General features: G+C 44.9%; 1 protein-coding gene across 3 annotated transcripts in view; it reads right to left on the bottom strand.

Moving 5' to 3' along the window:
* Positions 1-400: 400 nt before the first annotated feature.
* Positions 401-25,013, bottom strand: part of LOC124178724 (proline-rich transmembrane protein 4) — an 87,912-nt gene continuing 63,299 nt past the window's right edge. For all 3 annotated transcript variants that reach the window (XM_046562290.1, XM_046562300.1, XM_046562308.1), the window contains 2 exons: positions 2,166-6,096; positions 401-1,662 (listed from right to left, as the gene is read on the bottom strand). In XM_046562290.1, the coding sequence (XP_046418246.1) occupies positions 2,223-4,739 (2,517 nt within the window). In that variant the 5' untranslated portion in view covers positions 4,740-6,096 and the 3' untranslated portion in view covers positions 401-1,662; positions 2,166-2,222. The remainder of the gene's footprint in view (positions 1,663-2,165; positions 6,097-25,013) is intronic.

The following is a 25,013-nucleotide window of genomic DNA, read 5'->3' as shown; positions in this document are numbered from 1 at the left end:
TAAATAACGAAGACTGCCCTGTTTTTTCACTATCCTTCTATTCCTTTTCCACTCGTCATGGAGAACCAGAGATAAGTCGATATACTCGAAACGGAATTGATGGGAACGGACCGACGAGAATGAGAATAATAATAAAAAATCTACGAGTGATTAAAAACGAACGAGTCACCAAACTGTGCGTTTAAACGTAACGTAAAAGTTGTCCATAAAACTAAAAGCTCCATTTTCTATTTTTTTTTTCATTTTTATACGGGCAGTGATTGCAGTTTGCATTGTTTCACGTACCCCGAAGTGATAAAATATGCATCGAAATTAAGAAAAAAAAAAAAAAAACTGCAACGAAAATACTATATTTTCTCTTGTGATAGTAAAAAGTATATTAGAAATCATATATATATATATATATATATTTGTTTTCACATCAGTGGCGATATTATCTCGGCGTACGCAAGCACAATTTGGTTTGGCGATGCATTGTATGTATGCCAACGAAAGAAGTCTCTTCTCTCCTTAAAGAATTCATCTTTAGTCACGTGTCGCGCTTGATCGTTTCATACTGTGTACATGTTTCCTGTATTTCAAATTTTCATTAATAAAATCGTTAATTAATATCTCGTTTCAGTTCGGTGGCTAACTTAACCATTGATCGAGGAACTTAGATCTATGCTTAAACGCTAACTAAGGTATAACTTAAACTAATAGTTAATTCTTTTTCATTTCCTTTTTTTACTTTTTAAATTTTGTTATATTTCTTTAAATAAGTGACGGCTGTACAAATGCCCCCTTTGGACCTTTTATTGCACTGCACCCCCCCCCCCCCCCCCCCTCCCCCTCTTCTTTCCGTCTTGGACCCAACGGTGGAGTCGTTATACGACGGTACCGAGAGTAAGCCACCGAAGAAGGAATCATCGCGGTGTGTCGAGTGTGCTTTCGAGGAATCTCACAGGACAGATTCGATCTCTCTTCGAGGGTTCGGCCTGAATCGCCCTCGGCGCTGCCGCGCGAATTAAAGTCCATTACACCCACGCGCCGTGATCAATACACCGACTCGATACGACTCTTGTCAAATTTCTTGGACCGCGATCCCGCCGACCGATCGTTATCATACGTGTGTTCTTCAATTTGAAAACTAACGAAGTCAGGGCGACTTATGGCGAATTTTATAGAAATTCGTGATAGAGAGCTTGGAAACGGAATAGAATCGCGTCACATTTCGTATCGCGTTGTACCGATCAACCAGACATAAAGCCCTTCGCATAACTTACTCCCGGTACTCACGAGGTTTAAATAATTTATTATATAACTTATTAAGTACTTTTTACTTCGGTATCGTATAATAGACCTGTCATCGTCCTGTCCTTGAAATTACGATTAAATGTCCTTTTTTTCTTGTTCGTCATTCATCTTTTTAAAATAAATATCGATATCTCGCGTCGTCAAGAGTTTGAGCAGCACAGTATCAGATCAGGGGGCCACGGATGGATATCTATACACGGGACAATATATCTTACATCAGATCGATCAGGTGGTTTTCTTCTTTTTCTCCTCTTTTAGTGATCTTTTTTTTCCCTGTCTTTCTTTTAGACGGACTCAACGAGGCGTTGTCCGCGCTGTGCCGTCCTCGGCTTAGTCGTCCTCATCTTGATCGCCGAAACGTTTAAGCTGCGGAAGAAATTTACCCATGTCATCATCTCGCACAAAACTCGATATTGGAAATACGCGAAACCGGATCTCGAACTTTTCAATTCCACATTTCGACTAACAACAAGATTCGAAGAAATAAGATTACGCCAATTTTTATCAAACGTTACGCATTGCGAAGTGGTCAGCGCTTTATTAAATCAGACCATTTTCACTTGACATTGCGTGTAAGTCTCATGTAATATTGATGGAAAAATTTCTCGAGTATCATTTTACGTATTTTTACATTACGATAATGTGATTCTCTGGCTTGAAGTAATTTCTCAGACTTGACACATAGGTGTACGTATAAAATTTGGTTCGCGCGTTTTCTCGTTAAGGCTTTTCCGAGCTACCGCGATCCGTAAAATCCTTAATTCTTTGCCAGTTCCCCTGCGTTTGGGGTAGTCCATAAAAAAAAAAAAAAAAAAATATCCTCCCTTCCCAATTCCAGTAATAGATGAAACAAGGTGGCGGGGTCTTACCATTTACTCGAACAGCGCGAGCGAAGACTCTTCAGTCCTGACTGATGCACCCCCGGCCTACGTGTTGTTGTAAAGCTGATGATGACTTTGATGGTGACCCTGATGACTGGAGTGAGAGTGTTGATGCTGATGTTGAATGCCCGGATGCCGGGCGTTATATCTAACGCTGCCGGCGAGGGAGCTTCCGCGTCCGTGAGTCCCGACGATACTCTGAGAGTCCGACAATTCGTCCTCCTCGGCGCCGAGACTTCGGAACCTTACGAAGCCGTCCTCGGCAACGAGCATCGTGGATCCGGAAGTCGGCGGTTGCTGTTCGTGAAGATTTTGAATCGGTGTATGCCTACCCCTGACGTCGGAGGAGGTCTTCAGAGTTTGTACGCCGTTACCGTGCCGATTAAGGGAGCTACGAGCTTCGTGGGGAAAGTGTCCCATAGTCCCGGACTTTCTGATCGAGTGTCGTTCGAACGTTCCGGATATATTCAAGTGTTCCGGCAGCGTATTAAGGGGGAAACTGTCGTCGTATATCTGTTTTCCAGTCCGTATATTGTAGTTCTGAATCGCTTGATTCGTGCTGCATATAGCCGGGTAGAGAACGTCGTCCATATTTTCGGTCGACGTTGAACTGCCGCAGGGAAACAGAGCGAAACCCGAATGGGCAGAGTGCTGCTGCAACTGTTTCTCGCGAAGCGGATACTGCGAGAGGCTTCCAACCCATACGAGTAAACCGCACATCGAGAGTTCGAGAAGCCTGACGGAGAACTCCCATCCCCATCGTAGCCACGGATAAGGATCGTCGATTCGTTCCTGAACGCCGAATATTTCGTATAGCTGTACGAATCCCATGAGAATCGAGAGCATAGCGGTTGCTATTGTCGTGGTGATGGCGGTGCTCAGGGCAACGGTCGTGGGGTCGGCCCCGACGTGATTCCCAACGGATTTAGCGTTCGTAATTTGGATCTGGGACCTGGCTACTCGGTACACGTACATGTAGCACAGGCCCAGAGTGACGCACACGACGATATAAATGCACTGGCAGACAAGCGGGAGAATATCATCGGCGTTGCTGTATCCGAGCACATGGGCGGAAACGTGGAGTGATATGCACAAGACGACGTGGACGGCCGAGCAGAGGACAAGGGCTGCTGGCGATACGAACTTGTTGTTCAACGAGGGTGCCTGCGAGCATCTCGCCAGGTAAAGTACGAGGGTGGCGAACGCGGTGGTGAGCAGGGGAGCCGGTAGGTTCATCAGCACCCCCGAAAGAGGTTTGGATAGCGAGTGACCGCGGTTGTAAGGGTCGTAGAACAGGTGGAAACACCTCAGTGTGCAAACGGTGGTGAGCAGAAGATGCAGAGTGAGGAAATACGACTGGCTCAGGAGATTGGTCGCCTCGTTGAAACGTACGATTTTGTATATCGAGTACAAGGCCATGAGGGTGAACATTATCGCGGCTACGTATACGTGGAGGGACCAGGCTATCCTCCAGGTCGATTCGAGGGGGTGAGAGTCGACGTGATTAATCACGCCGTTGTTGTCCGGCGGCCTCTTCGAAGAGTCCGGCGGCTGGGCCTGAGGACGAGGGAGTCTTTCGGCGCCCACTATCCCAATATGCTCGGTCCTGATTCCGTGCGCATCGCCGTTCTCATCCTTTAGATTATGATCACCGTTGTCCTCCTCCTCCTGCCGCCTGGTGTTCGGTAGGTTAAATATCGTCGGGTAGGTGACGGTATCGGAGACCTTGGTTATCGTTCTCTGAGTGCTGGTGGTGGAGGGTCCCTCGGTGGTCGATGCCGGAGGGACGTTGTGAAACGGCGGGGGTTTCGTGGACAGCGGTCGCAAGAGGATATCTGGTATATCCTGTTTCCTCCCGTTGCTACCCGAGAGAATTCTAGATATGCTCGGAAAGTGTAGGGTCGGCACAAACTCGCTCGCCGTGACGTTCTTCCGGTCGGAATCCACGCCCGCCTCGGCACCCTTCTGCTGTTCCCTGCTCGGCGTGTTCAAAGGTTTGTTCCTCGACGACGGTGGCTTCTCGGGGCTCTGGGACGAGGAGCCGACGACCAGGTCCGGGGGCCTTATCGGTATCCTCTCGTGGGCCGGAGTCAGACTCGGCGGCGGTACGGGTCTCCGGACCCCGGAATGACTGTCGGTGTTGGTGCCTCGGAGCGTGGGTTTGTCGGCGAACGGGTTGAGGTATTCGGGCGGTAATGGAGGCGTGAAGAAGGCCCTCGCCGGCGGCGCGTAGGAGGGAAGTTCCCGGAATCCCGGTGCCATGGTAGCACGTGGAATCGGATACCTCATCGACGGTGAGGTCGGAGTCGTGCTGAGGGGTGCCGGGACCGTCGACAATGTCGTGCTCGCCGACATCTGAGCCTCGTAGACGGGTACGCTTCGTTTCGTCGTCGCCGAGCCGTGCGACACTTTGTTGAATATCGCGGCGAGGTTCTTCTCCAAGGGCGTCTCGTCCAGGTTGTACACCGGGCTGTTCGGCCCGCCTTCGCCTGTGCCTCGGACCAACGTCGCGCACGACAACGTCGATAACCAGAGCAACAAATGCGTCGACATCCCGATCATAGTTCAGCGAGTTTACCTGACAACGGGACGATCAACGCCGGGCTGTTTGCTTTCTATCGCCAAAAAATTTCGCACCCTTATCGAAGCCGCGATTTCATGATCCGCCGAATGACTTGGAATCTTTCACTCCGTGCGTTTATTTCTCAATTCCTTGCGTGTAGTTTGAATTTATTCACTATTTCACCACTGTCGAACGTAAAAGAAAATAACCAATGTACACTAGATTATATTAGAAACAATTTGAAAGAATATAAACAAAAGATCACGACACTCTTCATACCTTAGCCCGGTGTTATTAATATCACTCAAATTGCACTAATTTTTAATTAACCTGATGAAGGGGTTATTTCGTTATTTTCATCACTAGAAAGTAGCTTGACGTGGGTGAATTCGTTAAATACATAATTGCCTAAATGTTGTCTTTTATTCCTTTACGTATACGTCGGGTCGTGGGACGTTTTAAACTGTCAGAACACTTTTCTTTTTCACCCGCTTTCTTTATTCTTTTTTTTTTTCCTTCTTAACACGGCGATAATTAGGATTTACGACACCAACTTAAACCGTTAATTTTATATCACCTCTAGTTTTTAAATCAATTTGACGGGAAGTCATTTGCCGGTAGGCGCAAGCGTGCCAGACTTGACACGTGTTTCCTCGTGAGTGAAATGAGAGAGAGGGAGAGAGAGGGGGAGAGAGAGAGAGAGAGAGATAGAGAGAGAGAGAGAGAGATAGAGAGAGAGAGAGAGAAAGAGAGAGACCGGGCGAGAATGAGACAGATAAAGGTTTAGAAAAAAAAGAGGCAAGTGAAGAGAAGGAAAGAAAGGGACGAAAGTATATGTAAAAAAAAAGCCTTGACTTTGACGTCTTTAAATCACTCTGGTAATAGAAGAAAATGAGAATGCGATAGCACCAACAATCCTGCGCGGTGAGCGGGGGCGACGGGTTTTCTCTCTTAAACACTGTCGAACGTAAATCACACTCGTATTAATTATTCACTGGAAATCCAATTACTCCGCTCGGGCAGGGGACCCTAGATTACACGTGGTACAACACTTTTATCAATTTCACAATTTCACTGTCGCGCGATGAAAACTTGCCGATGGATCACGGTCGTATTCACAACACACTTGCCGGCGTATTCGTGAGAAATGACGCAAAACGATTGATAGAGCATCCAGTTTCGGCAAGCCGCGACGTCTTCGTCGTCAACCTTGGACGCGGTTCAACGTCAAGCCCCGGTTGTCTTCGACGGTTTACATCCCGAACCCGCCGCCTGTTGAGGAACCCGGACGGTTCGGAGGGTCGGTAGGTCTTCACGGGCTCGAGTCAGCTGAGCGACTGATGTCCGAGCTACTACCTGTAACAGAGAAAGTAGTGGGGAGTTAGAAAGACGAAACGGAACTTTCGACTCAACTGCCGTCGGATGTACGTAGGTATAACTGGGTAGGCATGTGTCTTGGTATATATAGCGTATACCTTGCAGAGAGCTTTAAGGTCGCGCGGGATGAAGCGGTATAAGCCTCAGGCGCTTAGCGTTCTTTGCCTTAGATTTAGGGATTTGAAATTCAAGAGGGCCTATTTGCTTTTCAAACTACGCACGGATGCGTACGCGTACTATAGACACACCCATTTACATGCATGCATACCTGACGAACGAACGAACGAACGAACGAACGAACGAGCGGCTTATTCGTACACACAAATGCAGGGTTGCATTATATACCTCGTTGAGCGTTGAATGTTGAGCCCCCGTTCCGGCTTTCAAAACGTCAGTGCAAAGAGTAACGAAACGACCGTCGGGCAGGTGAGGGAAGGTGCGTGGGTCGGCGGGCCGACGGGGGTTAGGGGGAAGGTTCAAAGGGTGGAAAAGCAGATCGGCAAATCACGATACCTTCAACAGTCCGTAATCGCGTATCCGGTCATTCGGATATTTACAAAGGTATGATACAATATTGCCATTTTGCGTAAAAGCAATGTCTCGTAAATCAATTTACAGTTACAGCGATCGTTTTTTTTTTCTCCCACCCTCATTTTCCTCCTATTTCGCCTCGTCGTCGACTCTGCAATTAGTTGCCGTATATACATACAGTATAGCCTCAAGTACACGGCCGTTTTTGTTCAGGTAGTTGTACGAACAATTACTACCACTTTCCGCGGTACTTACAATTAGTTATTTATCGAGTCAATTAGTTTCGTCCGTGACGTACAGTTGTATACCATATGCGGTATGCGTATACGGTTTGATTCATCGAGTATTCGACGAAAACCCGGTAAATAAATTCCATGCAAGTTGTATGTATAGTGAAGTAGTCTCCGCGTGCGATACTCGTTTATTCAACACATTTCTGCCGGTTTTTTCTTTCTTCATTTCGTTTATGAATTACTCACGAGGTAAAATGACGGCAATTTGGACTACACAAGAATTTCACTGTTATCTTATACACCGTCGACATATATAAATATATAAAAGTCTTATTAGATACATCGGATATTCAGATAGATATCATCTACAGAATTTCAATTTTTATTATACTCCCACAGAGGTGAATAAAGTAACAACTCTCCATTACAGAACCTTTGTTCGAATCTCTCAGACAAAGAAAAAATAAAAAAATAAATCCGCTGTCTGAAATAAAAAGGGTCTGTGCCTGATTCGCAAATCATCATACCGTCGCGGACACGACACTCGATTAGAATTCCAACTATCGTGCTTGATGTGGGTAATCAAATACGTATTAAGGTACGGCAGTGGGTTCATGGCGCTACTCTCAGCTTTGTGATTGCAAAAAATGGTCTTGATGCATGATTTAGTCTCGTTTATCGCGGCGAGTCATTTCCGCAAAGGAAGAAAGTGGAGTGAGGGTAAGGGAAAAAAATACGAGGAAAGAAAAACTGAACCAAACGAGACCCTCGGACGAGGAAGAGCAGCGCGCACTCCCTTCCCACTTCCACCTTCTACGCATGGGAAGTCGTGCCTCGTGCCCCGTCTCCCGCAGGAAAAACAGAGCAAATAATTAACACCATCTGAGCTGCCCTAGGTCCCAATTTAAAAATGGCCGCAGCACGTCGCACACGTGGTGGTTGGTTAACCATAGAAATCTTGTTTCCTGTTTTGCTTCGAGGCCGGTTGTTACCCAGACCACGGAATTCGAATCGGGATTAAATGCGGTTTTGGGAATAAAGAGCACGCAAGAGACGGCTGAAATAATAACGAGACGAATGGGGGAGAAAACATCGTGAGAAATGTGTATGTCTATGTATATATATATTTTCGCAAATACGTAAGTATGCATAAGGGTGAAGAGATATGTATACGCGTGTCTTTTATCACACAAATTCTCGATTTTCCCCACTCCAATCCCGACGGTACACCAGACACATCGACGACGCGATCTCTCAGTGATTGCGATTAACGTACCCGAACCTTCGGGGCTTTTGCGGTATCGATGAACGATAAATCGAGCTTTCGATATGGCGAGGAAAATGTGGCATGTGGTCCAGGCATATACGAAATGCCTTTCCCGACACGTTTTCCACGTGTGTCGCCTTCCTCTTCCTCGTCCTCGTCCTCGTCCTCGTCCTCGTCCTCCTCACGGTCGTAGGCATCCCGCCGTTCTCGTTGGTAGGTACCTACCCACCGCACCGCCACGAGTGAGTTATGCCTGGCAATCTCTCATGTCCTCTCTTGTGGGTGGAATGCGTATATATTTTAGGTAAGGAAGTTTAGGGGTTGCGTAAGGGTGTGTATAAACTGCGGTGTGTCGCATGCCGTTCGCTTGCTTTCCCTCGTCCCTTAAAAAGTAAAAGGAGGAACAATTGTTCCCGGGTCATTTATCGTTCATCGCCGGTCGTTATCGGGCATTAGCCAGTCGATAAGTTAATTTTTGCCAACCGACCGTAACCCCGTCGACGTTGTAACGACGCGAAGACCCGACTTTGCTCCGTGCGATGACATAGCGCAAGGTACCGTCGATGTGACGTGACACTTATACCTGCTACGTACGTAGGTAGAACCACATTGCGAGAGGGTTTCCTCGTTCTCGGGAATAACAGTTTCTATGTAATACCAGGCTCTGCGTTCGTGCTCTTTCCTTCTGCTGCTGCTGCTGCTGCTGCCGTCGTTGCTGCTTGTCGTCCGTGACTCCGAGAGCACGGTGGAGGGAAGCTGAGTTCAGACCACGGTCATAAACCGGAGAGCTGAGCCTACTGCATTGCGAGTATTCTCAAAATTACGTACTATTTACATTCTACGGTTCATTGTGCCTATATACAGAGGTATATACATGGGTACGTAGCGTCTAACCGTACCTACTTCATTTATTTATATTACAGAATATCCAATTACCGTGATTAATCTCCTTTCTCTCAATGTCACTGAAAAATATCGTCGACAGCCTTTTTGTTGTCTTATTCGTTTTGTTGGAACGATCGAAAAACTGATTTAAAATGAATGAGGTGAGAAAAGAAGAAATGAATTCGATCGACAGAGAATTCGTTTTTCGATTGCTGGATTCTATATATATATATCTATCATCCATATCAACAGGGAAATTCAACAAAAGATTATAAATCCGATGGTATATTTTCAGAACTTTTCAGATTACGTTCAGGATATATTGGCCGAACATTTTGCTACGATCAAGATGAAGAGAGCTCTCTAAACCGAAGTGTACGAAGAGAATCAAAAGACTACGATATTCAGATAACAAATATTCCGTCTAAAATGATTTTCATCGTCCAGCAAGATCCAATAACGTATGCAACACCACACCGTTTATAAACTGCGGTACATGCGAATTACGTAAGTATGTAACAATTACAATATTTGCAAGTGGTATTTACGCGAGTAGGGAACGTTGAAATGCGCCGAGTATAATATCGACTCGTGCACCAGCAGCAGCAGCAACAACAGCCGCAAATAGCATCAATCAACCATGGAATTATTTGACTATTAAAGATTATATACAGTAACGGTGATGATAAATCCGTTACGGCGCCGAGGGGAATTGTGATGGTTAATTCAGTAATACATATTGATTGGTAATAATTTATCGCGTTAGAGTTGCTCGTAGTATAATAGGGCTAGAATTCTAATTGGAATGTTTCGGCTCGCGTCGGCGCGTCCCCCACGCGGCCGTTTCGACAATAATCCAAATTTCATGATCATTGAATCGGCGCAGGGTCAGTTCCTGCCCGAACGACAAACGTCAGTGAAGCAAGCTACTTCCGGTTGCCGGTTGCCGCCGGCGGGTAGAAATTATACGCGTGGAGCAACTGGCTAGTCTCCTGTTTCCCTCTTTCCCTCGTCAATGTTACGGTGTACGCTTACAATGGGTATGTACGGCTGCTCTCCTCTCCTCTCTCTCTATATCCATCCATCTCTCTCTGTACATCGACATACGCACCCCGTATACCCCGATATAGACGCGTAAATTCAGCCTGCAGCTAATAACCCAGGAAATAGGGTTGCGGAGTAAATGGCTGTTAATAATGTGCAGACGGCGGGGGTTTTCATTCGGAACGCGTTCTACGGGCGTATTATTGAGAAAATGTATGATAATTCGAGGAATAAGAGCGCACGTTGGAACTGGATAAACTGGCACTCTGGCAGAAACGAAAAATTAGACAACGATAGCAATGAAACGATCGATCTCACAATCAATAGATCATGCTATAATATTCTTGAACCAGGAGGTGATGGCTGGTCGCTTTCGGTAGTGTATAAGATAAGTTGTAATACGAAATACAAGATGGTACACGAATTTAAGAATTATAAATTACATCGACCATGTACCTACGTATCAATAATTTAACAATAAAAACGTCAGGTTACTCATGAAATTTCTATGTTAAATATTTTTCCTCGTATTTTTCCAACACTTGCGTATATGTACGTTACAAGGAGTGCGGTAGATGGGAAAATGCAACGACGATCACGTCTTCGGTCCCGGAGGGATGATGACGTCGAACCTCGTTTAGGAATTTCAATCATACGCCAAGAGCCATTGAACGAAACGACTGCCGAGTCAGGCACGAAATAAGCGAGAAATATATACACATATATATACACGAAGAGATGATAGGCGATGAATCGAATGGTTGGTTTTCTACTTTACAAACGCCCCTGTCATAAAGAGGACCGCACGCGCGGTGAGCGGATATCGCACGGGAAGTGGATAGGAAAACAAATGACTGTTAATAATGCGGACAAGAAGAGGGGAGGGGGTCCGTCGAGTGGTATGCCGGGCTTTTATGCTCCGTGTGGAAGCTGTACGTGTGCATGCGAGAAAGAGAGAGAGAGGAGAGAGAGAGAGAGAAAAGTGAGAGAACGAGGCCTCGATTTTTCAAAATACAGGAAAATCGTTTTACCTTTGCCGTCGAGAGCGGAGTAGCCCTCCTGTCCAATATCACTTCCCATAATGGAGAGTTTGAAAAAGCATCGAGAGTAGCTGAGAAAAATTCAAGAGAGAGGAAATATTCCCATTATTTCATCCCTCGGACTCCAGACGCGGCGGGTCGACCAAGTCGCGCGATCGTCCGGGGTGGAACGAAAAGTTTCTTAATTTACTCAAATTAAGTTTAACAGTGGACAAGCCCTGCAAGAGAGGGATGGCCGGAGTAAAAGGAGGACGCAAATAGCGAGAGGATCCTAATGCTGAGCAACTGGATTAATCTCAGCGATTTATTCAACGTTGGGTTAACGGCGTTGCATTTTTCAGCGCGAAGAAGATTTCGCACACCTTTACACACAGGCGAGGCGAAAATTTATCAGACGCTTGAAAATTAAAACGCAGCGCGTTTCTCTCATTATAATTTTTCATGATCTTTCACTTCTCTTTATCATGGTATGTATAAATTTATATAATTTATCTGTACATTTTTCTTTTATCTTTATGCGTTTATTTTATCAATGTACCGTACACCCCGTAGTTAAATTCGTTCGAAATTTAATTTTCATAAATTTACAGCTTAAATTCTGGAAGCCTTCGGGCTTACAGTGCGTGAAGTAGTGAGCCGTTTATCAGATTTCACCGCGAAATACGATATCGTCTGACGATCGCATTGCGAACTAGATTAAACGAGTCAAACGCAAATGACAAACATCACAGAAAGCCAATCGAAATTGTAGGTATACGAATGAAATTACACCATACTATACATTCACGATAATTAGAAACGAACACTGTGGAATGTAAAATGAAAACGTGCCCTTCAACGGCAATGCCAAAACGACTACATGAGACGTCTTTTCAAATAGTAATCGGAAACCAATAATGGTGAATTGACGGTTCATCTAGCGGGAAAATTTTAATGACTTCTGTTTTAACGACCGTCCAACAGACGGAACGAGGGTATTTAGACGAAGGAACAGACATTCAAGTTAAAAATAAGCGAACGACTGGACTGAGTCCGCATTGGCACTTTGCGAGCCCAATTTAAAGAGAGAGATAAAGAAAGTTGGTAGGCGCAGGCGGGCGGGCATAATAGAGCTGGAAAAAGAAGAGGAAAAAAAGATTGAAAAGAAAGAAACAAAGAGCCAAGGAGGATCCTTTGTACGTCGACGTCGTAAGAAGAGACTGGTACCCTACACCTACACACTAATCTGAAACCAACACCGACGGACTCTGATGAAAATGAATGTGAAAACGCTGTAGCGTACACAAGTTATTTGTCGGTTGAAAAAAATGAAAAATATTCAGTATAAAAAATTTCCCTTTTTCCCTACCCAAAAGCAATATAGGTACATACCTAGGTTACACGTAGTACAGCACGAGGTAACGTTGCGATATACTTCAAGCATTGCAAGAAACGGGTCTCGGCACAGAGAGAGAAAAAGAGAGAGAGAGAGAGAGAGAGGGAGAGAGAGCCGAATATGCAGACGTCGACGCGGCGCGAGAAGCCCGTCAGGGTCTGGCGCTCCTTTGCCACCGGAGCAGCACGTTCCATTCTTCCCGAGAATTTTCGGCGCCCGAGTCTTTGAGCTGATGATTATAAATGTCCCGGGGTACCTTTTTCGTCCCTCCTCTGTTGGGGCGAAGGAAGAGGCCGGGAAGGGATCCGGGGGGGGGGGGCTATTTTACCGTGGTACAATAATGGGCAGCGTATGCCCACGTAGGGTGCATAAAGAAATTAGGGTATTACACATAAGATGTGTGAAATAGTCCACCTCGGCATTGTGCAATCCAGTAGAGCGGTAGTCCATGGGCGGCGTGTCGCCGGGTGAATTGTCCTTCCGATCCTCCTTTTTGCACCTTGCACCTGGCGGTAGCACTCAGTTTCCCCGTCTCACCTACCAATAGGCACTTATGCTACACTCATGTCTCTCTCTCTGTCTCACTCTCTCTGCTCAATGACCAAATCGGCGACGCGTCTGTTGCTCTGATCTCGGCAACACGAAGAGTGGGAATTTCCGGATAGAAGAAGAGTTGTCCGGGTATAAAGGGGACGAACGAAAGACACGAGGAGGAGACGGCTTCTTGTGCTGGATGATCGTGAAATGTGAAGACATTTGAAAGAATGTCTGCTGTTGTTCGGTCTTGTTCTTTCTCTTCCGATTCCCCTTCTTCTTCCTCGATACATCTTTTCGTATATCATTCCTGCGGCAAGAGGATACTGCTGCACGTATTGTAGATACGAATGGCTTAAAAAAGTTATGAAGACTTCGATCCATCTTTTGCTACATTGCCTGCATTCGTTCTCCTGCAGAGCGCGGGGATAGTTTTCCATACATGGAGATACGTTTCTCGTTTCACCGTAGCAATCTGGTTAGGTAGGTGTTCGCTTGGTTGGTTGAGTACTTTTCTGGAAGTTGTGGAATAGGTGTACGCGTACGGGTAACCTTTACGCGCGTGGCAATTCGGAGAGTTAACAAGCCGGTTTGTTTTGTCTATGGATAGTATTTTACTTTCTTACCCGCCCAGCAAAGTGCCACCGTTAGGCGAAAGGGGGCTTTCGGAACGAGATGGAAAACCGCAACGAAAACCGAGCTCAGCCCGGTTCAGGCGTCTGGAAATTTATTTCACGTACTTTACTTACATGCGAGATTTAGACCGCAAGAAGAATTTCCGACGAAGAAGTTTAATAAAACGTTCTCACCCCCCTCTCCACCCGGCGGCGTCATATACTCGTGTTACTCCACAAGACTAACTAATTTCCACCGGTTGGTACAAGTATTGTATCGAAGTGACGACACGGCGATCGTTGAGCGAGAAGGCGGTAATTCTTGGCTACCCATCCAACCGAGAACGGAATGTTCAACCGAGTCGCAATCCAGTTTCTTCGCAAATATACTCTACCCTCATATGCTTGCTTCGTTTCACACGCGATATATATTAACTAATTCAAGATGGCTTTGGTGAAGAAAAAATCGCGATATATTTCGTGGCGTATATAGTGCTCGAAAAAAGATCCAGCAAAACGTTGGGGGACTTTGGTCCGTAGGGAAGCGGTGGAGGGTTGAGACCGTCGATATGAAGAAGAAGAAGATATTCTGCCAACGCTGCGTGCGCAAATATACGGATTTTTTCATGTACCTATATACACGTAATATTCTCCCCATTATCTTCCCCTCGCGAGGACAGATTTTTCCCGTTCCATGCTCAACGAAATATCAGCGATATTGATTGATCGCGGATTACGCGAGGGCTTCGCCAAGTATTTCCTTACGTTCATTGTACGTCCTGCACGCGCACAAGCGTCAAACACACGCACGCACGCACGCACGCACGCTCGACAGAGGGTTTGGCGAATAGGATGTATAACAAGGGAGTAAAACGGGGGAGGGGATCCCGAACCTTGGCTTCTCCGGTATAACGTTACGGCAGGGTTTCTCTTCTCTTCTCTTCTCTTCTCTTCTCTTCGTGTCATGCTGCCAGGGCTACCAGCTGCCGTTCCCCGTGTCCATACGTATATGGTAGCTGGTACAAGAGACGCACGGTAGTCAGCATGGTAGGCACCCCGTCCATAGGCAGAACAACGCAGCACGCGCGTGTGTGGAATAGAACGAAGAGTGTGTCTTCACACGAACGCACCGACACAGCGTTGAGAATGTAGGTATATGCAAGGGTACCTTCGCGGCAAGCAACTAATGACCGAGGAGGGCTTGGCCAAAGGTTTCGGGATACCACCTGCCAAAAATGTCTACCAAATTGCCACCCGAAACTTGAAATTATCGTTATTAGCTCATCAGAAGAAAGCCTCCTCGGCTCTCCAACTTCCACCCAAAAAACGGGAAAGGTGTGTACGCCGTTTATCCCCCATCTCCTCCATTCGCTTATTATAGACTTTTTCAAAGCACCCCTTTTTTCTATCTTCGTTTCCCCCTCTCGCACGGACAACCCATATTCAGTTTTCATTTTCCACGCAAATTATCACTCGGCCATTAGGATCAATCCGACCGCCCGGTTCCACCGCTGCCGCACTTCGTTCCGCAATAAAAATCCATCAGCGTGAATGACCGGATGAATCAACCGTTTCACGACCGCACTCCAAACTAAGCTAAGCTCCAATAGCTCCAATCCTGCGGTGTAAATAGCAGGTAAACGTCGCGTACTCCGTTCAGGCTTACGATGCGTCTACACCCCGCGAGATAAAATCGAACGCTATTTCATCTGCCAACGATTTGAACACCGTTTATATTCATGTGTACCAATAAACGTATCCATAATGCTTATACGCCGAGGAAGCTTATTATTTGTAGGCGAAATTCCGAAGCTCTCCTCGAATCAGACATACCAGAAGGTAATGGACCGCAGCGTCTGCCAGATTATAGCTCGAGACGACGATACCAGTAATACTTTCAGCTTGACAAAAATTTCTCAGATATACCGTAGAAAAAAGAAATAGCATCGAGGGTATTAAAGATAATTGTACGATAATGATGCGAGTGTGTACAAGAACGGGAAGGTGAAGACTACCGTGTCACGAGGGAAAGAATTAATAACGCGAAGCCGGATAGACCAACAACAAAGAGGCTACCGCTTCGCGGGGTGTTAAATGCTGCAACGGGTAGGTAAATACCGTACACGAGATAAAGACTGCGGGTGTACGTAAACACCGACGGGTACATGCACCTAGTACGAGAAAAGATGCTGCCGCCGATGCGAGATGGTGATATCGGAGGAGTGTAGGTATAATAAGACGAGGAGAAACGTAAAGAAAGAAATTATACACGTGAAATAAAATAGGAAATATTACGAGGCGTAATCCTTGGACAGCCAATAAACTCCCGGGCCTTACGACGAGGCGGCCTATAACTGCTAAGCTTTCAACACACGGATTACTCAGGTAATCCGTATTTTCGAGGATGCGTAAACTCCCAACGTAGAAGTCTGCCGTTGGTATATAACACACTTAAGAAGACCAAGGTACACAATAGCAGCAGGCTGCAGACACATTCGGCCTGCACTACGTCTACAACGCTCACGGACGCACCTCTCCCTCGGCGCCGTACCGAACTATCCGTCCCTAGGTTCTGGGCACATGCACCCGATTTCACGTACATGTGTACATAGGTAGATGTATACCTATATACGCATAATGCGCCTTTCGTCGGGTAAGCCCACACGCGTTTTCACATCTGCTTCCTCTCCAGCCGTGCCCTGCGGAGTGGCCGGGGTGACCGAGGAACGGCTCTGGCCGTTCGGCCACTGCCAAGGAAAACACACACCGTGGAAATTCTGAGACAAGGGACGGAGGCGAAAAAGTCTCCCATGCACGATCCTCGTGCGTGTCGGTCTGCAGATATTGCAAACCTGTGCGGGATTCGTGACGGATGGAATGTAATTGTCCTCCTTTGAATTCAGTTGAAATTCCGGTTTCGATATAGGATCAGTTCCAACGGTCAATATATCCCCAAATCGGATTTGTCACTTTCTGGCTTCTCAACTGCGAATCGTGTCACGGTGTCCGGCGGGGGAATTTAAATCTGAAAATCCAATACTTTTTCCACTACCGAGTCGTTTCATCTCTTTACCCCGGTATCGAGGCGCCACGAATCGATACCTGATCAACGATCTTGACCTAAATCTTTCAGCTTCGGTGCAAGTTTTATAGCGCTAAATATTTACGCACGTAATCAAATCGGGACTCAATTTTCCCAAGAATTTCGATCCAATTCAAATTACGAATAACACAAGAACGAAAGGTTTAAAGAATGAAAGTTAATTCACCAAGGTGCGGGTAGGTACGGATATCCGCTTGAAAAAATCTGCGAACATCCAGTCGGTTTCAACTCTCTTGGGGTCCTTATACTTAAGCTGGTAAACGGGTACGTAGTACGTACATAATGTAGGTACTTACTTTACACGTACGCGTCGGGAGAGCGAAAAGAGAAAGTGAAAAAACGAAGGAAAAAGAAGAAAGCTTAGAGCTTTGCGTTTGAGGGTGCAGAGTTCGCGCGTTCGGCCTGTTGAGTTTCTCTCTTCCCCTCTCTTTCAGCTTCTCCCGCCGTGCGACCTGGTATTAGAATTTAAAGAGCTGATAATTATTTTAAAAGCATCGAGGCAACGAGCTCCCTGAAATGGTTTTTTTCACCTTCGCTTTTTTTTCTTTTTGAATTTATTCTTGTCCTCCTCCTTTCTTCCCACTTTTTTTCACCCTTTTTTTTTACGTTTCCCTCGATGCTTTTTATCAGTGATAATTGCGGTACTAAAATTACGAGATTATATTTTCCCAGTTTGAAAACATAACCAAAGAGACCGAAATCGTATTAATTATTTTTTATAAGGTTGAATTTATCACTTGTGTTTATATTTGAGAAAGTGGGACTCGAAGAAAAAAAAAAAACCAGTTATATAATTACGAGAAATAATTAAAGAGATGGAAAGATAAAAGAACAAACTTCAAAGAAACAGTTCTCGAAAATCTCTTTTGCGATCTCCGCAGTTTGAGCGGACCCCTTTTGTTGGACGGTTTAAAGATATACGAGTAATCATGAGACTTTTCTCGAAAAATACTTTACGCAGATCTAATCCACGCTTTTGAACTTTTCGACAATTTTCAGTACTCGATGGTTATAAAGGGCTGGGCGAATCATTGCGGTGTAAGATTTTCGCCTGCAAAGCAAAGTTTTACCAAATTAATAACATACACTTGCAAAAGCAAGATAACAGGACTCCTAGAAAAATATTCACTCGACACCATGGCGCCTTATATACCCAAGGACATACAAAAAGAACTGCAGTGTCTTCGGATCCGTTGCGTGATTGCGTAATTCTAACGCAGTCCAGGATCCAGGGCTTGCAATTCGCCCTTCGAGGTGAACGCGTGAGTTCTGCAAAAGTCGAGACACGCTCTTCCTCAGTTCCACTATATCGTCATCGTAAACGAGCGTATTGTACCAACGATCGAATTATACGAATAAATATCTCTTACTCGGGTATACGAGTTTCTTGCACTTGTTTAACCCCGCAACTCCGTTTCAAGTCCGTGCAAGCGACGTCATTAATTATTACAGCGTATACGTAAACTGCATGCGCCATACTTCTGGGTAACACGTCTTTCGGGAACAATGTTAGCGATTGTTCTCTCTCGCACGTGCCTGCCTGCTCCACTCGCCTTGCCCTGCAACAGTGGCATCTAGCTCGAAAACGATACAATAGCACACGCTCAGCAAAGCGCATGCAGAATATGCGCCTGCAACCTGAAACTACTTAGTATAATTAAAATTACGACGAGAGACTCCTGCGTTCACCGTATAATTAAGCTCGTGACGTACGCGTCTAGTTATAGCATTCCTGTTTGATTCACGGTCCGTTTCTTCTCTCAACCGTACCTATAATATATGGATCTATCGCGCATACGTGTCGGATTAGACCATTAGGTGGGTAAAACTCATCGTGCGTTTCAAACCCAGTTGATAATTATATTAACAAGACATCAAGACCGTCCCCCTTTTCACCCAATTTTTTTTATGACCAACGAACAAAAACACTGATACGAGAATACGAGGGCTCGGGCCCTTTTCGAAACTTATTCTGGACCACCGATCATTGCTGTGATTGATGATGGGTAAGTAATGCGTGAAGAAATGATAATGAAAATTATACAATTTTATCAGCAAAATGACCACGTATATACATACTAGGATCACTTAAAGTTCCAAGCTAATGTGCGCGGTCCGATGAAAGTTTCCGGCAGACGTACGCTTTGATCTCTCATCTTTCTGCGAAGAGTTAAAAGATTCTATAAACTTAAAATCAGGCCAACGATTGGCTATTGGAAAAAAGTGATAACCGATTAATATCGCTCGAGAATGATCAGTTCTTTGTTATAATCTGTAACTGTCATCTCACCAGCTGATAATCGATAACCAAAGAAGAATTTCGAAAATCGTCAAGTTTACTCACCGTCTGAGAATTCGGTGTTTTTGGAAACGATAAAGATCGCGATCGGATTTACGTATAACGTCAAAAACGAGAAAGATGTTGGGTATGACAAAAATTTACTTCGAACAAAGCGCAGGATACGTGTAGTATACCTGTATAGAGGACGGTGAAGGTAGTCTATGACTCGTCCTCGGCTCGATTTCAGTCCAGCTCATATTTTAACCCAGTCTTACCGAGGCGGGCGGCGAGGAGTGCATGACTAACTTAACATCGAACCCAACTCCCACGGTGGCTTTGAACTATCAGTATACCTACGTACGTGAATGCATGTGTGTGTGTGTACATACACGTACACGAATAGGGGCCGAGATGAGACTAAATGAGACAGACTGGCCCCGTCGGTCCGCGAGATGCTCTCTCAGTTCCAGGCGTACCCGACACACACACACACATCGGTACAGGTGTGCACGCCGACCCGAGGCGAGTTTGAATTTCCGTTCATCACGGCGCAGAGTTGACCTCGCGGTAAAAGTAAGATTCCTACCTCATTTACCTACATATGACGCATACCCGAGCAGGACTCGAGAGTCTGGTGTAAAGACGTGGATTAATATGTATGTATGTATGAGAATTAAGTAAGAGACTCTTGAGTGCGGTTCAAGCACGGTGTGCCTAATACCCTCCTGTATATTTATAACATGTATATATTATAATGTATACGTATATGAATACCTGGCTTCAAACGGTATGGAATCGAATCGTCGAATTGGCGTACTCGGGCTCAGGAAACACAACTTAGCGAATAACCACAAGCGTCCTTGGATTAAATATTAAAACTAGTTGAGAATTTCAACCCCTGCACTCAATTACGCATTATCGTCTGATGATCCGTTATCGCACAGAGAAAAACCTTAAACTTTAGTGAATGCGGCATCAAATACTGGTTAGATGAATAATGCATTTTCGAGTCGTTAGCGGATTATTTAAAAATAAAGTAAGAAAAATACTTTATATCTTGCATGAACTAAACGCGCCAGTCTTCGCTAACCATTTTCACCGTATAAGAAAATATAAACGGATGTTTGAAATAAGAAACGGATTTTTCTTTAAATTATCTCCTATGACAAGCCGTTTGAAACGTGTAAACTTTGTATGTTTGTGACACAAGAATTATTTTCGAATTAAATGTTCTTCAAGTTAGAAATATAAATTAACTACCTAGTCCATTTCAGGCTATATAAGTATGCTGATTTGAACGTTTTCAACGTTGGTACAAATGTTTCTTTCCGAGACAATATTCTTTGGACAGTTCTACTACTGATGATGATATACGCGAACACCTATCAGGTTCATGAACTTTGAAGTGGAAAGCAAATGAGAAACTCAATCTCTGATAAATTGTCATGAATATTCATACTCGGCATTGATACTCCTCGAGGACTACTGTGGAATTCCAGAAGTCTGTGAAAGCTTAAGCACGACGACAGGAAAAAGGGAGAAACGACATTTCGCACATTTTGATCGCGATCACAAAATTTGATTATAACCATACGACAAACGAGAACAAACAATTTTTTTTTTCTTATTACTAATATCACAATCCTATTTATCCAACCGTGCAAGGAAGTAGGAAGAAAAAACAGCGCTAATGTGTTGCGGAATGGTTGGATAAAGTGGAACACGGAAGAAGATGAACAAGAGGAAGAAGAATAATAAGACAGATTTGTACACTAAATTAAGCGCTCTTTTCTCTTCCGTGTGAAGCTGGCTTTAATGGACGCGAGTATTATATACGCTACAATCCTTTTCTTCATCGGTACATTAAGTACGGCGGTTTGATATACGTACCTACCTACTTGCATTAAAGGTACGTTGCGTGTGTACGTGATACGGACACAGACCAGACTCTACGACATTGTACATATTGCAGCGAGCTAGGGGCGAGGTTAGGATGCATCAGCAGCGAAAAACTACCCCGATGGAAAAGCAGCGAAGAAGAATAGCGCGAATAAGTATGCCGCGCTGGTGTAGTACGAAGCGAGAGTTTCACAGGTAACTGAGAGGACCTTTTAGTTTGAAGCTGAAGGCCCAGCTGCCGTCGAAGAAGAAGAAGAAGAAGAAGAAGAAGAAGAAGTAGAATAAAAAGAAGAAGTAGACGGCATCGAAGTAGAAGTAGAAGTAGAAGTAGGTGCGCTCAGTGAACCAATAAATAACCGACAGAAGTGCCCAATTCAAAAGTGATTACAATGGGATTTCGGATCGGAGGCGGTGGTTCAGAAAAACGGATCCAAGTATAGTCGATAGGAGCGACGTTGGGTAGGTATAAGGTACTACATGCCCGTTGGATAGCGAGACTCGTATAATACCCCATTAAATTCATAGCGTTTCGGGTCGGGCCGCAGGATCACTAGGCAATCGAGGCACCGGGGCGAGGAAAGGGGGAAAGAGGAAGGAAGGTGGCGGAGGGAGGAAATGGGGGATAAAGGGTCGAGAAGAGGCAAGCGCGGAGGACCGATGCTTCGTTGAAGATTTTGATCTGGAGCGCGCTGTCGGGCGAAAAAATTGCCGACCCACTTGCGGGGGAAAAAAAAGGAGCCACCGCTAAATTTAACGCCGAAAAAATAAGGACAGAGAGGAAGAACATCTACGCGTCGATGATGCCAGGCGCAAACTTCCCCTTTCTAGTTCATCGCAGACAGAGAGGTATGCAGCCTCGTTCTTTTTACTCTCCGAAGCGAATGGCGATATACCGAAGGTAGAATTTTTATTCCTCTACTTGGAATACCTTCGATACATCGACCTCACGCACGCACAGACGCGCATGCCCTTAACCCTTATTTCAGCTCTTTCACCCCTAGACTCGTGTAATTACGCGTCTCCCTTTCCCTCTCGCCGGCTTTTTCGCCCCCTTTTCACATCTCTCTTATTCATTCGGCACTTCCAAGAATCCACAACATCGCGCACCCTTCAAATTTTCACTAATATCTACTACGCGGAGTGATATTTCGTTCGCGTACAGATGTACAGGTACAAGGTATACGTACTAGAGTGACTTTGATCCGAGACACAAGGCACGTGTCACGTCACGCACGACAAGGTTTACAGGTATTTTCTCTTCATCTTTCAGTTTTCGTGTGTGTGTTTTTTGTTTCTTTTTTCCCCGACTCTTCGCAAAATGTTCAATGATGCGTAGGTACTGCAGAGTTCGAAATTTAATATTCGTCGAATATGTCGAACTTTACCGAATCTCACATTTTTTGTCAGAACAGATGTTTCGTGTCACGATTAGAATTCGTAACGTTTCTGGACAAAGACTCGTCATCTTCTTACAGATATACTAATATGTTTCAGAAAAAAGACCGTAATTAACCTTTCTTGGTACGTAAACATTGACAAGTATTGGTAAGTTTCCTGTAATTACCGAGGTTAGCATCTGAACTTAAAAATGTTAGGACATTCCTTCGACTCGTTTAACAATAAATGTTCATTAAAATCTTTTCCGAATTTCTTTCTTCGCAAACATGCGTAACGAAAATTACGCTTCATCCGTGATCCGGGAGAAAATAATTGATTTTTAAAACGACGCTTACGTTTCCCGTAATCCGTGTTCGGACAGGCACGTACATTTAGAGAAGAATAAGGCGAGGGGTATTTGAGACAAGTAAGTGCACAGGACGTATAAGACACGTAGGTGTATCGTAATGGGGAGGAGTTACGTCGAACGGAGTGTATATAATTGAAGAGGATCCGAAAGGGACTGACTGCCTTGGCTAGGTAGGTAACGGTGCTCGGAACAAAGCCGCCTGCTGGCATTCCTTGCCCATCCTAAGCCCTATACCAGCAACACCATAATCAAGTTGGACTCTAGAGTTGAAAGACGTACTGCACAGTCCTCGAAGGTTATAATATCGAGGCAGGCATTCGACGCCGCGGCAAGGATGCCTTTTCTCCGTCCGTCCGTTCCCGTCGAACCTCCAAGTCGCTGTCGTTCATCGGTAGACAAAGAGAATCCACCAAATCACCACCAGCTTGGTTAAAATAGGTTTTAAACCGTTCTTACGGTCTTTGGATCGGTTCGAAACTGACAGATGTACACGGTCGATAGTCGAGTACCTACCGCGCGATTGGAAGCCGCTTCATCCAACGTTAGATACAAAAGGTCCGTCCCTTGGGGAGTGTTTGTAAATTTGTTTCGAAACTTTTCCAACCAGCCAACACCGCGCGATCGTGACTTGTACAACTTTTTTCCACCCCCAAAGCCAGTAATAATAGTAATAATAACAAAGCTCGCGGTTGAATTTTCTTCGCCCCAGAAATAATCACCGATACGTGAATGCTGCCGCTGCAGGACGTTTCCCCGATTATTACATGCTCGGGCGAAGCCTATGGTTATACATAGTCGCTGTGCAAACGCGGTACCTTTATTTTTGTCTCTTTATGAAAAAGGTTCAAACGTTCCGAAATGATAACGCTACACGGGAGCTGTGGAGTATGGAGGAAACACGGTTTTTTATTTTTTTATTTTTTTTTATTTTTCAACACCAAAGAAAACGAACAGCTTATATATACTTGTCCCCGTATATACAAACGACGGATGTTAAGGTTGGGTCAAAAATTCTACCGACTTTGGGGAAAAATATTTCAACACTTTTCAAAGTAAACTCTCGTCGACGGCCAACTTACTTTCTGCCGTCCGTCGCGTACTCGGCGAAGAATGGCTCTTCAAAAATTGCTGATAAAAATAAAAAGTGAAAAGTGAAAAGTGAAAAGTCAGAGTGGGAGAGGAACAAATATATATTACGGTTGTGTTGTTATACTCGAATGGCAAAAACCAGTATTGTTATCCACGTGATAGGCGAGAGAGAGAGGGAGAGAGAAATACCTCGAATTCGTGCAAAGCATCTGGGTAAAGAGACAAGGGAAATAACGAATATGTGTAACATTGACGAGACAATTGTTACAGATTTAGTTGCCACGCTAGTAACGACTTGTTGTATAGCAACTATAGCAGCATGGATAGAATATAAGCAGATTTTACGCCGTTGTTATATCCGCATTTTAAGACCTGCTGACTGTTCGCACTCAATATCATTATTTATAGTACACGACTAGCGTTTATGGCAGGAAGGTCAATAAGTTGGAATATTCAACTTGAAATGGAGTGAGTGAGTGAGAGAGAGAAAGAGAGGGAGAGAAAGAGTGGGAAGCAAGCAGAGTAGAGTAGAGTAGGGCAAAGTCGAGGGAGTCTCTCTAAAGCCGAAAGTCATAAGTCTTGGCATCGCGAGGATCGACGAACCCTGTCGAAAGTAAGTGACTTAAAGAACTCGATTATACGCGCTGGGTACAAAGTTTTGCAAACTTCGTTTTAATTATCTCGGTAGAACGCGGGTGGGAAATGAATGCGATGAAGAAGAAAAAGAAGTAGAAAAACCAAATGAAAATACGAAAGCGCGAACAAGAAGATAATAACAACAATAACAACAACTATAATAGTAATAATAATAATATTAACGCGAAAGTAAACGCGACAGAGAAAAATATACCTGTTATATTTTACGGAAAAGAGAAACTGAACTACTCCAGCATCTTATACGCTGGCATGAAACGAAAAGCAGCGTCATGACAAATATAATACCCAACGCAATCCTTGCATTATATATTCGGATTGTGTTGCGCAAGCTGTGATAGAGGTGGGGAGGGAGGGAATGGAACGAGCGAGGAGGATGAAAATATGCGTGAAAACAACGAAAAGCAAGGAAACGACCGGAGGGAGAAGACGGAGAGGAGAAAGGGAGGCAAGAAAGTCAAACCACAAAGGGGCTTTTACGCAAATGACATTACGGCTTGCTTGGGATACCACAAGGGTTACTCGTTGTTGTCTTCTTCTTTCCTCTTGTCTCGGCACCATATCGGAATACGCCTCGTTAAATATGACGGAACAATTTCA

Source organism: Neodiprion fabricii, chromosome 1, assembly GCF_021155785.1.
Source record: "Neodiprion fabricii isolate iyNeoFabr1 chromosome 1, iyNeoFabr1.1, whole genome shotgun sequence".
NCBI classification, from domain to species: Eukaryota; Metazoa; Arthropoda; class Insecta; order Hymenoptera; family Diprionidae; genus Neodiprion; species Neodiprion fabricii.
This window is presented reverse-complemented; position numbering and strand designations above follow the sequence as displayed.